General features: G+C 42.6%; 1 protein-coding gene across 1 annotated transcript in view; it reads left to right on the top strand.

Moving 5' to 3' along the window:
* Positions 1-9739: 9739 nt before the first annotated feature.
* adamts16 (ADAM metallopeptidase with thrombospondin type 1 motif, 16) overlaps positions 9740-11591 on the top strand; it is a 63146-nt gene continuing 61294 nt past the window's right edge. The window contains exons 1-2 of the mRNA XM_030072074.1: positions 9740-9799; positions 10186-10276. Coding sequence (XP_029927934.1) covers positions 9740-9799; positions 10186-10276 — 151 coding nt within the window. The remainder of the gene's footprint in view (positions 9800-10185; positions 10277-11591) is intronic.

Here is an 11591-nt window from a genome sequence, read left to right as displayed (position 1 = left end):
AAATTCCTCAATTTGCAGTTCATCTGTCATCAGTAAATTTCTTAATCAACAGTATTAACTCTAGGGGAGTGTTTTTTTTTTTCTGGATAGCCAAAGAAGGTCTTATTCACCAAAATGTTCCATGGACTAGTTTTCCTATTTGGATTTGTTTCAAAAATCTTGGTTTTCATTGGTAAGACTTTTTTTTTTTTTTTTTTTTTAAATCAGGACATATGTTGTCCTCCTACAAATCCATATTGTGGCTTTGACAGGGAACTGTATCCCCTGTCTTAATCTTCTCTGTCTGTCTTTATTTGTCTCTCAAAATTCAGTGATCTCCCCTTGTGCGCCTATAACACCTGCTAGAATCTTCACACTCATTCATGGACACTGATTTATTGCTGTCTGTAAACCTCAGATTGAATGCCTATTAGTATGATGCTATTCAGCTTGTCTGCACTTTGGGGAAATTAAGCAGTGCAAAGCCGTGGTGCTTCTGTAACTACATAGAGTATAATCTTCAATCATGCCGGAAAATTTGCTGTGGACAGGAGCCATGGCTGAAGAATTTTGTGAGCATTTTAATCACGGAGGGAGAGAGAATTGGGAGAGAATGAGTAGTTATTCCATGTACAATTGATTTGTTTTATTTTACCTTATGCATCTGCACACGGGGAAATTCCCTTTTTGCCTACTGGACACACAGTTTGCCAGTGAATGCAGACCTGAATGGAGAGCTGGTAGTGGTTAAGGATACTCAAGAAGATTACAACAGGCAACACACAAGCCATCCAGCCACCGAGCATAATGAATTGTGTACAACTAGAGAGCTTGTACCGTGTGAGAGTGTGATGAAACCGCTGTAAAAACTGTGATATCCCACTCTTGCTGGGCCCTCACTGGCTTTGCACTTTGCAGCTCCCTGTGGAAAAGTACAACTGTACTCCCTGCAGGGCAGTCTGCTCCTGCAGTGTCCAGTGCCCAGTGTGTCTCTGTCTCAGTGTGTGTTCTCTTGGGTGGTCTGCGTGCTTTCCATACTTTGATTATCCCAGGGGGGTGACTGGTGGTGAATTCAAGTTTGTCGGCCTTATGTGCCAATGAAGGAAATTCTCCATCTCTATCCATATCAGCAGGTTCACTCAGGACAGCTGTTAATGCCAATGTGGCACATCTCATTTTATGAATTTTATGGTGCACAAATAGTGATAGTGATATGAGGTATAAGTAACAAGCTAGACATATAAGTACTTGGCATCTGTGAGCGAACAAAACAAGCCAGAATGTAATTTATAGATGGGACGTTCGCTACTCGTATTATGGTATCAACAGCTGCAAGAGCTTAGTGGAAGCCGCACTGTGCATCATAATCAGAATTGAATCTATGTTCTCTCTCTTCTTCTGTGGAAGCTGGTCTCCACTCCTCGCCCACTGCCCTGTTACATTTGACATTGCTTACACTTAGCCCATGGCCCTGTTCAGACTTTGGCTGACCCTTTGGCTGAGTGGTAGCTGGAAACTGCCAAGGTTCACTGGGAGTCACAGTGGCAGCTACTGTACAAGACCCTGCTCACCCACGCACTGTGCATGGACTCTGTTAGTCTGTGTATTCAGCACAATTCATCTGGGGGGTAGAGAGAAAGTGCAGACAGAGTGCAGCAGGGTAGCAAAAGACCATCACGCATGCAGAAAGTTGTTGTGCAGAAAATGAGCTAAGAATTCAATCTGATACGTTATTGATCCCCAAAGGTAAATTCTCTATTTATTTTCCCGGCTCCATGAGGAGGTCAGAGGTCAGGTTCAGCTACAGAGCTAGCCGCAGGAACTGGAATGGAGAAGGACAGATGCTTACTGACATGGGCAGCGAACATTCATCAGATAAATTTCTGTTTATTTTGAAAAAGTCATCCAATCCACCAAACAAATCCTCCATTATAGTCTCTTTTCTGACCACCATTTTTTGACAAAACATACCAAGAAATACCTCCTCTATTCCAACTGGCTGAACAGGTGGTCATGAATATGTCTGTTCAGAAAAAGTTAAGCTCATTTCTAATGGAGATGGACCAAACCTGCCTCCTAAAAATGATGTTCTCATTCAGCTAAACTGCACACATGCAAACATGCAAACGAATTATGTTGCAGATAATGTTTGTTCGTACCACAAAAGCGTTTGTAATCACTTTCTTTAAAGTGTGCATTAGAAACTTGGTGGGGTGGCGAATGGGTCAAACACGTGACTTACATTCAGGTTACCCGAATTCAAATCTAGTGTCAAGTAACAGTGTTTTTTTGTTTCTAGCGTACATTATGTTACCTTTAGCAAGTTGTTTTCAGCACCTGAACATAACCTTCCCTAACCTTAACCAAGTCGTTTTTGGTGTCTAAATCTAACCATGTGAAACTGACACATAATAAATTATAAAAGCCAGAAAGACAGATACAGAAACAGACATGATCCAGGACAAAATATTTTCCCTCTTAATGTAATTAACCCTATGAAGCCATTTGTATCATATATGATACATGCTATCAAATAACACATTCCATTACAGTTTAATCAATACTTGACCAAAATACTGTTGTATACCTTTGGACACTTCCCCTGTTCACCCTGAACCATACCATTGGCACTTCAAGTACTGTCATACATGATACAACAGAAAAACCGTGTGTAATAACATATTTTTTGAAAAATCTTTTTTTTTTCACATTTTGATATAGGACTAAATAAAGGGTTCAGTTTCAAAAAATTGGAATTTTCTGCCAATTCTTTCATAGTTTAGGCCTTATAGGGTTAAGAATGCAGTTTAGATGCATGGGACCATAATTTTTAGGAGTCAGGGTTGGATGGACATGTTATCAGCTCTGTCTGGACTCAGTCTGAAAGCTATAAACTGATAAAACTATAAACTGATTGCAAAACGTATCATCATGACAGATGGTGATGTTGCATTATGTACAGCATAGAGACCGCTGCATTTATAGGTGGTGTGAATTCTGCTCCCACTCAGCAAGAAGTCTGTAGTGTGAGCACTCATGGCCTTCGGGTAAATGAGGAGTGTTGTTCCTCTCCTCATGTCCCTGCCAGCAGGTCCAGTTCCATGCCACTCTGTGGACACTGGTGTGTTGTGTGGGTCAGAGACTGTTGGCCAGACTTCGGTTCCCACAGGTTGAATCCCCGCCACCAGTTTGCAGACATGCAAATGTGGGAGTGCTAAGAGAGAAACACTTTCCTGTGGATCTGGCAGCGTGAATGAGAGCCACTATACAGTACAGAAGGTGAGGCTGGCAGTGCCGCTGAAGTGGGCAAGATTCAGTGAAAGCTTCTGCAGTCGGACTATGCAGAGAGGAGTTTTAAGCAAATGCAGACAGTGCAATAATAATGTGTTAAAGTTTTCCTTATCCAATTCTCACTGAATAGAACACGCTGTGAAACTGCTCTGTCAATTAGCAAAAAGGCTAATTTTCATTTGCCATCACTGAAGGAAAGTCACCTGTCTTTTCCAGGCCAAGATGAAGGCAGTTAGTCTAAGAGGCCTGCTTACACAATAAGAAGGTGGTGAACTTTAGCAGACTCTCACCCCTGCAGAGTGTCATAAGACTAGCCACTTCGTTTTTAGGTTTCACCCCTTCAGAGACGCTCTTTCTGCCCCAGCGATCACATACAGCTGACTACCAATAATTAGTGCAATTCTCTGGCCCTTCATTTTCACCCTGGGTTTTCACAGCAGAGAGACAGGTGTTATGTTCTTGAAAATGCTAGGCTGTGACTGTGTACATCCATAATGCATTTGATCCTCATCGGCCAAAATTTGAGCCAATGTGTGATGAGAAGCCACATCATACCGCAAAAATCTACAGTTTATAAACTGTCCGTATTAGGGCCCCTCATTTTTCTTTTCTCAAATAAAGGAAAGAGAGGAAATCATTTTTTTCTTTGTTTAGGTTTTAGTGGGATCCATCAAATGAGATGAGCTATTGAAACTACACGGTTACATAATTAGTTTAATTGCAGACAAGTCATCATAGGAATCTGTGATCTAAACCGTTACAGTGCTGAGTGTATATAATTACAGAGCTACACTCACTCAAAGTATAATCAGTGTTTTGATAGGGCACATGCTGAAGAAAATAACCGGTAACTGATTGGATTAATAGACTAAACTATTACTTTGTCGGGAATAAATCAACATGCTGATTGCCACAATAAATCAGATTAATCAGGAGTATGTCGGCTCTGTGCAGCGTCGTGTCCTAGTGTGAACTATAGCTGCTCACATGATCAACGTGATCAAATCGGGTCAGAGCAGGACCTCCCACTCTGACACACTCCTTGAGCCAACTGAGCTAGAGCACTGACACCGGCACAATAACTTCACTAATCAGTTGTTATTAAGAAGACTAATGTGTGAGTGTCACTCAGCCATGTCCAATGCATTCCGTTCAGTGGAAGCTATTTCAGAAATCCCCGAATCCTGCATCTACTCTTTCCTGTATAATGATTCCAGCATTTGCCAGGAAATGTGTAGAACCAGTGCAGCAACAGAGCTAAGCATTTACGAAGTGGCTACATCTGTTGTGCAGTTACAATTTTGCAATTACCAGTTTCCCCTGCAGGTTTTGTGAACCAACCAGCAATTCTTTGTGAATTTTTATTCTGTGGGTGCAAACTAAATACACCCACTGCACAACATTAAATGAGGATGATTGAAGTGAAGTTTATCAGCGGTTCTGGGTTGCCTGTATGGAGTAATGGTGCTGCAGATAGTCAACTTGGCATTCCACAACTCTTCCTCCTTATCGCCCATGCACCCTGCTTCTTTCCCTTCTCTTCATCTGAGGGTTCATTTAAGGATTGAGTAACACTCCTGAAATGCTTAGCAACGTGGCAACTTGGCCAGTTACATACGCTGTTGTTGTGGAGCGATATGCAAGAATGTATTCTGTAATTTGCTAATAGCAAATCAAATCATTCCACCCGAGTTGATGATTTTGCACTTAATACCCAACATTTACATCTACTTTCTATGCATATCTAGTTTCTATTCCTTAACTACATTTTTTTACCTTTTAAACAATTCCAAGATTTGGCTCAAAAATGTACAAATAACATAAGAGCGCAAACTGTCCGTTTCTTTGGACGAATGACTTTGTGGTAAAGCAAATATTATCCCTAAATCCCTTCATCCAGTTATCCTCATCCCCATGTGGAAAGATTTCCCAACAAATTATACAAGAAGGCGCTCTGTAAAACGCAGACCTCCATCAAAGCCTTTGCTGGAAGTTATGACCCTGTTTGTGTTAATTCACATCCCATTTTAGGCAATGCTGTTGCCATAGAAGCAGTCAGCATGTTGGTCAGCGCTGCCTTGACCCGTGACCGATCAGAACGCTGACTTTTCATGATGTGATGTGGTAGTGGTTGGAAACTACGGCCCTGTTTGTGCTAGTCTCTGCCTAATACCGTGCTCCCTTGAAGGCGATTGCCCAAAAAGTTAATCACTTCTTAGCTGGCCCAAGACCATCCAAGCCTCATGCAAATCTATCTGGTGCTTTTTGAGTTATCTTGCTGACGCACACAGATGGAAAATCCTTGGCAGAGATGAATATAATGAATCAATTAAGTACTCTGTTTGATATTTCTGACTCAATGTTTGAAAAATAGAAATGATTGGATCAGTATTACAGTATTTACTACTGTAAATACTTTGAGGAAAAGAACCTAAAGTGAGTTTATAAGCGAGGGTGTAATATCTCATTATGATATGGATGTATTTTCTCGAATTCTGTCCTTCCTCGGTTCACCCAAGCCCCAGAACTACCATCAGCAGGCCAACAGGCTGTTTCTGTAACACCACTCCATCGCTCCCTCCTGCCTGAGTCGCTTGCATCAACGAGGAGGGATTCCTCTTTGGCTCGCTGGATAACATTTGGTTTCCCAGATGAGAAACAACAGTGCCAGATCGGGTTTTTCAGTGCTTCTCCTATTTCAACTCATCTCTCATCCCTTGCCACACTTGTTTGTTCATGAAAGCTTTTATATTTGCTGTGCCAAACACCTGGTGTCTGGTAGGTCTTTCCTCAGAGACATCACTGATGACATGCTTTTTACATTTCCATCATCAGCAGTTTATCTCTAACTCCCTACAGGGATGAATGAAGGATAGCTTATTACTTATCGAGAAAAAATCAGAAGAAGAACTAGGGTAGAGTGCCACCTATAGAAACTCATGGTTCATCAACAGAAATCCAAGCAAAAACACATCACAGTACTGGCAACAGTGATTCACCAAATTATCTCTAGAAGGTACAGTGCAGAAAAACCACAGCAATGACATCTTAGCACCAAAGACTGCCACTTTAATATTAGAATAAAATAAAATTAAAAAAAAAAAAAGTATCCAGAACAGGAATGGTAATGAACAACCCTATCCTTACATGCAGTCTTCACCAGTTGTAAGATATTTCAGGGAAACTGTTCTTTCAGTAAACCCAAAGTCTATGAGCTACACAAGGTAAGGTCAGGACAATAACAACAAAGGAGTCACATTTTTCTTGGACAAGAGTGGAGAATTTCTGCGAAGCTTCACTAAACCCTCTATCATCAAACTAGCTGGCAGCCACCGTCTCCTCCTGCTCCGCTCTCACCTTCATCTCCCTCTCCTACCTCCGCTCAGTCTTGCTTCCTGTCAGCTCCTATCAGCCTCCCCTCTGCGATGCTCAGAGAGGAATTTTACAGCTGCTGTCAGCTTACCATCCACACACACACAGACCAAAACACACAAGCACACTGAAACACACATACTCGCACTCGCACAATTTGCAGGTTCACACTCAAAGCTGCACACAAATACACATATGCACTCACACGCACGGATGCGCGCGTGCACACACACACACACACACACACACACACACACACTGGTTGCCTAGATGACATTTTGAGACAGCTAATTAAATGGGACCATTGAGTGAAAACTACTTGGAGTGTGTGTGTGTGTGTGTGTGTGTGTGTGTGTGTGTGTGTGTGTGTGTGTGTGTGAGAGAGAGAGAGAGAGAGAGAGAGAGAGAGAGATTTAGACCCACAGTGTCCAACTCAAATCAGGTTCACCTCATAAAAGTTACCAAAGACTCACTGTTTCACAAGAGATTTCAAACACAATGTCTGTGGGGAGAAAATACAAAAAAAAAAAAAAAAAAGTTTGAAGTCATGCATTCCTTCATGCATTCATTCATTCATTCATGCTTTCATCCTGAAGACCACCCAGACCAGTGTCCACACAACTCTGCATGTGGTAAACCTGCAATGTGAATTCATCAATTCATGCATGCACTTATATGAAAATATGTCAGTGTGTGTGTGTGTGTGTGTGTGTGTGTGTGTGTGTGTGTGTGAGGGAATGAGCTGCCTTCATGTGCCAGCTCCTCTCCTTTGTACACAAGCAGATGATATTGATGACAAGCAGTGAGGTGGATGGAACCGATATACAGACAAATAGTCAAGCTGATAGAGAGACAGGCAGGCAAACAAGCAGTCAGACAGGCAGGCATACAGGAGCTCAGGGGTGCAAAGGTCAAATCATTCATGGCAGACAACTCAGCTTGGACTACAAGAGGCTTCAGCTCACAATGCTAAGCCTCTTCAAACAATGAAGTGTCTTTTTTTTTTCCCCTCAGTCTATTGTTTCCCTCTGTCCATGCTCCTCTTTACCCTTCCCCAAACACACAGGCACATCCACATCCACACAGGTACCATAAAGCATGCAACATCAGAGCAGCTTCCTTGTCAGACAGCTTCAGAGTCCAAAAGTTTGGTAACCTTCCACATCAGGAGAAACGATCAATTGAAAACTGTGTAGATTTGAATCAGGTGGTCTCCTGCTGCTGCGTGAATGTAAACTAATGGCTCACACTAGATAGATAATGTCCCGGAAATAGGTTGCAGGGAGATAAGTGAGAAATGCATTTTCCACAGGATCGCACGGTGCCAGTCACATAGGTACAGAGCATGGATCCTATTGCAGCATGTGCATGTGTGTCTGAGAGTAAGGGAGGTGTGTGCTGGTGTAGGAGGAGGGGCAATATAACTTCAGCAGCTGACACTGTAAAGATTTCCCGAGCCTGAAAACATATGGAAGGAATTGTCTTTATAATGGTATTTTATCACTGATTAAATCCAGGATTAGCAAACTTAGACAGAGATGTGATTGTTTTGCATTGGCATATCACTCAAAGGTCTCCAGTGTCCTTACATTTACTTAGGAAAAGAAGCTGTGAACTCCTTAGATTGCTCTTGTGGCTTAGATGGCACAATGCATTTATTTCCTCTGCTGGCATTGGCTGAAAATGAACAAATCTTCTATAAGTGACACCATTGCGAATCTAAAATGACAAATAACATTTCCTGGACGTTTCCAACACTTCACAGAACCACTCTGACAGGATCTTAAAGCAGTGGAGCAGCTATACAATCACTTCTTACTCCTATCACTCCAAATCCAAATATGTTATTCTGGGTTTGTGCCAGAAACTCACACTGTAACTCGTCACGCATCTCCTTCTCCTGCCGCACAGCAGAAAGCTCATCTGGTTTGCTTTTGGGGAGGATGAAATGCTCCAGAATATGAAACGAGCGCTCCCAATCCCCTGGCTCCCACAGTCCTAACCACTTCCATGAATGATTGTGGGGAGTTTAGAGGAGTTGGCACGGTGCCTATCAGTGCAGCTGCGGAATACAGAAGAGACCGAGTGGGAATGACGAACAGATTAAGCAGTGTCAGAGGTTACTTCAAAATTTTGGTTATTTCAAAATGTAATCCAGCACAGATTACAGATTCCCTCCTCCAAATGTAATGTAAGGCATAAATGCATGGTTACCATTTCAGCAGAATTCCAAATTCAAGCAAATTTTAATTTTTGTCCACCGTTTACAAGATTTATCACTGACGCGTTATGAAAATAATTTATCATCTAGAAACTATAGCCTATGACGCAGATAGACTACTGCAACTAACAAATAACAGTTTTCATAGATCACACTACTTAGCCTATCAGGTTAATGCTATCCACTGTGGCCTGGTGTTATCAAACTATCAGAACTTCTTTTGTTCATGACGCGCACACACACACACACACACACACACACACACACACACACACACACACACACACACACACACACACACACACACACACACACACACATGCGCTCACACACCTGAAAGATGGATACAGGAAGGGAAGACAGGAATAGGCTCACACCTCTCTCTCAGGACAGGTGTCAGATGTGATTGGCTACGGGTTGCCCCCCAACCCCACCCCTCACCACTTCCACACAGACACACACACACACACACACGAGTACACACAACAGTCAACAGCCTTGTGCTTTGTGCAGAGTCCCTCGGCAGGGCGAACAAGAGTCAGAATTGGAGCGACTTTCATAGAAGTGTGCGCCCTATCCCGAGACGGGACGCAGCCTATTTGAGACAATCACATGATTTCACTGGGAGTCAAAATGGACCGGGGGGTCAATGGGTAGAGAGAGAGAGAGAGAAAGAGTGAGTGAGAGAGAGAGAGAGAGAGAGAGAGAGAGAGAGAGAGAGAGAGAGAGAGAGAGAGAGAGAGAGAGAGAGAGAGAGAGAGAGAGAGAGACTTTGGATACCAGCCGGGTCCGACAACTGTCTGACTGGAGAAAAAAAAGAAAAATGTCTTGCCGGCAGTTCAAGACATTTACCGCGTCGGGACACTGCGCCTGGAAATGAATGGAGACCAAAGTAGCAGAGCTGGGGGAAGCCTACTTAACTCAGACAGACGGAAAGTAACCTTTACCTGAAACTCTTTGACTGATGCTTCATTCATCTGTGCAGGACTTTGCACAAGACCCATAGAGCCGCTGCTATTGTGCGGTCTAATCCACTCGGACTGTTGGCATCCGCCTGTGTGATTTAGAAAGGTGCACAATCCTGCAGAGACATGGCTTTTTTATGGATTTGTGCAGAGTGGAGACACTGGACCGGGACCTTCATATTTTTCCATCTCTTTTGCTATTTCATACTGAGCAAAGTAAGTCATGTTGTATCAGATCTCCGCCGCGCCTGGACGCACATGCAAAGCTCATAAAGTTGTCAGCACCGCAAGTGATAAAGTACCGAGTTATTTATGATAATTTGCAGCCTAGTCATATTTATCTTTAATCTCTCATAGAGCACGCGTTTGAATAATGGCGCTGACAGTGCGGAAGCTCCCCAAGACGCCTCGGCCGTGCTCCGATCTCTCAATTTGCCTCAACATACAGGTAAGCAATATTAGTAACTGTCAACTTTTTGTACGGCTTTAATTTCATCAGCAGTATGTATTTATGATGAAAGCGGTGATCACTTGGGTCATATTCTGTGGGATGTTTTGCCTCTGCACCAAAAGTAAATGTAAACCCAAATCACTGCATCCCTAGTCTTGAAAGCGGCAGTGAACAGCGCTCACCTGCGCTGGATGATACCTCTCTTCACCGCTGGGGGGCGACCTACCACCTAACACAGTGTCTGCTATGGTAATGGATCTCAAAGGGGTCTCGTTTGAAGTTAGGACAAAGAGGATGTTTTAGGTATGGCTTGAAAAGTTTTTTGGCAGCCTGGTTATAGATATACTGAATAATTAGCCTGTCCTTCAGCCAGAGGACTCAGGTTCAAACCCTGCTGAAGTGCTCTTGAGTAAGACATTGAATCCCTGTCTTTTCAGTAGTAAGTGACCTTGCACCTTTGCCTCCCTTTTTCAGGGCAACAAACAAAATAGACATTTTCTCCACAGAGATCAATATAAGGCTTTCCATTCATCATCATTTCCCACTTGTCACTGTTATCTTACATGCAGTGGTCCAGATTTGTAATTTGTAAGAAAAAAAGGAAACTGTTAATGAGCCCCCTGCACAATTAATTATTAATAGATAACATTGGTATGGTTTCTCTAATGCTTTGTGACAAGAATCCCCCGTTTCTCATTTTGTAGAAGTCGGAGAATAGAAAAAACAAGCTTCCTCACTTATCTTACTGCAGTCTAGAGCCATGTACTTACCATTGTTTCAGTTAACCCTTCATCCACTTGCACTGATGCTAAGCCCAAATATGGTGGTGAAAAAAAAAAAAAAAAGAAAAAAATGCAGTAAATTCACAACTTTCATCTGTTCTTTGTTTTGTCAGTCTCACCCCATGTGGTCTGCTGAGTCAACAACTTATTTGGCTGTCGATCACTTTTTGTTTTTGTTTATTTATTTATTTTCTGTAACCATAAAAACAGAGCCATAAACAAATAAACAAACATTAAAACACAGACACTCCTTTCACTGGAACACACACAGAGCTGATCTGAAACAGGGCATCCTCATGTTGTGCACAACAGGCTCTCCATTAACTACTGCTCACTATTAATAATATACCTTATCTCAGTGTGAATGGATCAGGAAACAGTTCACCTGTTCACCTTCAACCCCACGCTAAGTTTGACAAAGGCTCCCACTGGTTACACCCACTATCAGGACTAATGGCACTCAGGAGCCACTAAACTAACAAACTAACCACTGCAGGGCCTTGTCTCTGTCTGTCAGACGTGTGTGTGTG

The sequence above is a fragment of the Myripristis murdjan genome, chromosome 16 (assembly GCF_902150065.1).
Source record: "Myripristis murdjan chromosome 16, fMyrMur1.1, whole genome shotgun sequence".
Lineage (NCBI taxonomy): Eukaryota > Metazoa > Chordata > Actinopteri > Holocentriformes > Holocentridae > Myripristis > Myripristis murdjan.
This window is presented reverse-complemented; position numbering and strand designations above follow the sequence as displayed.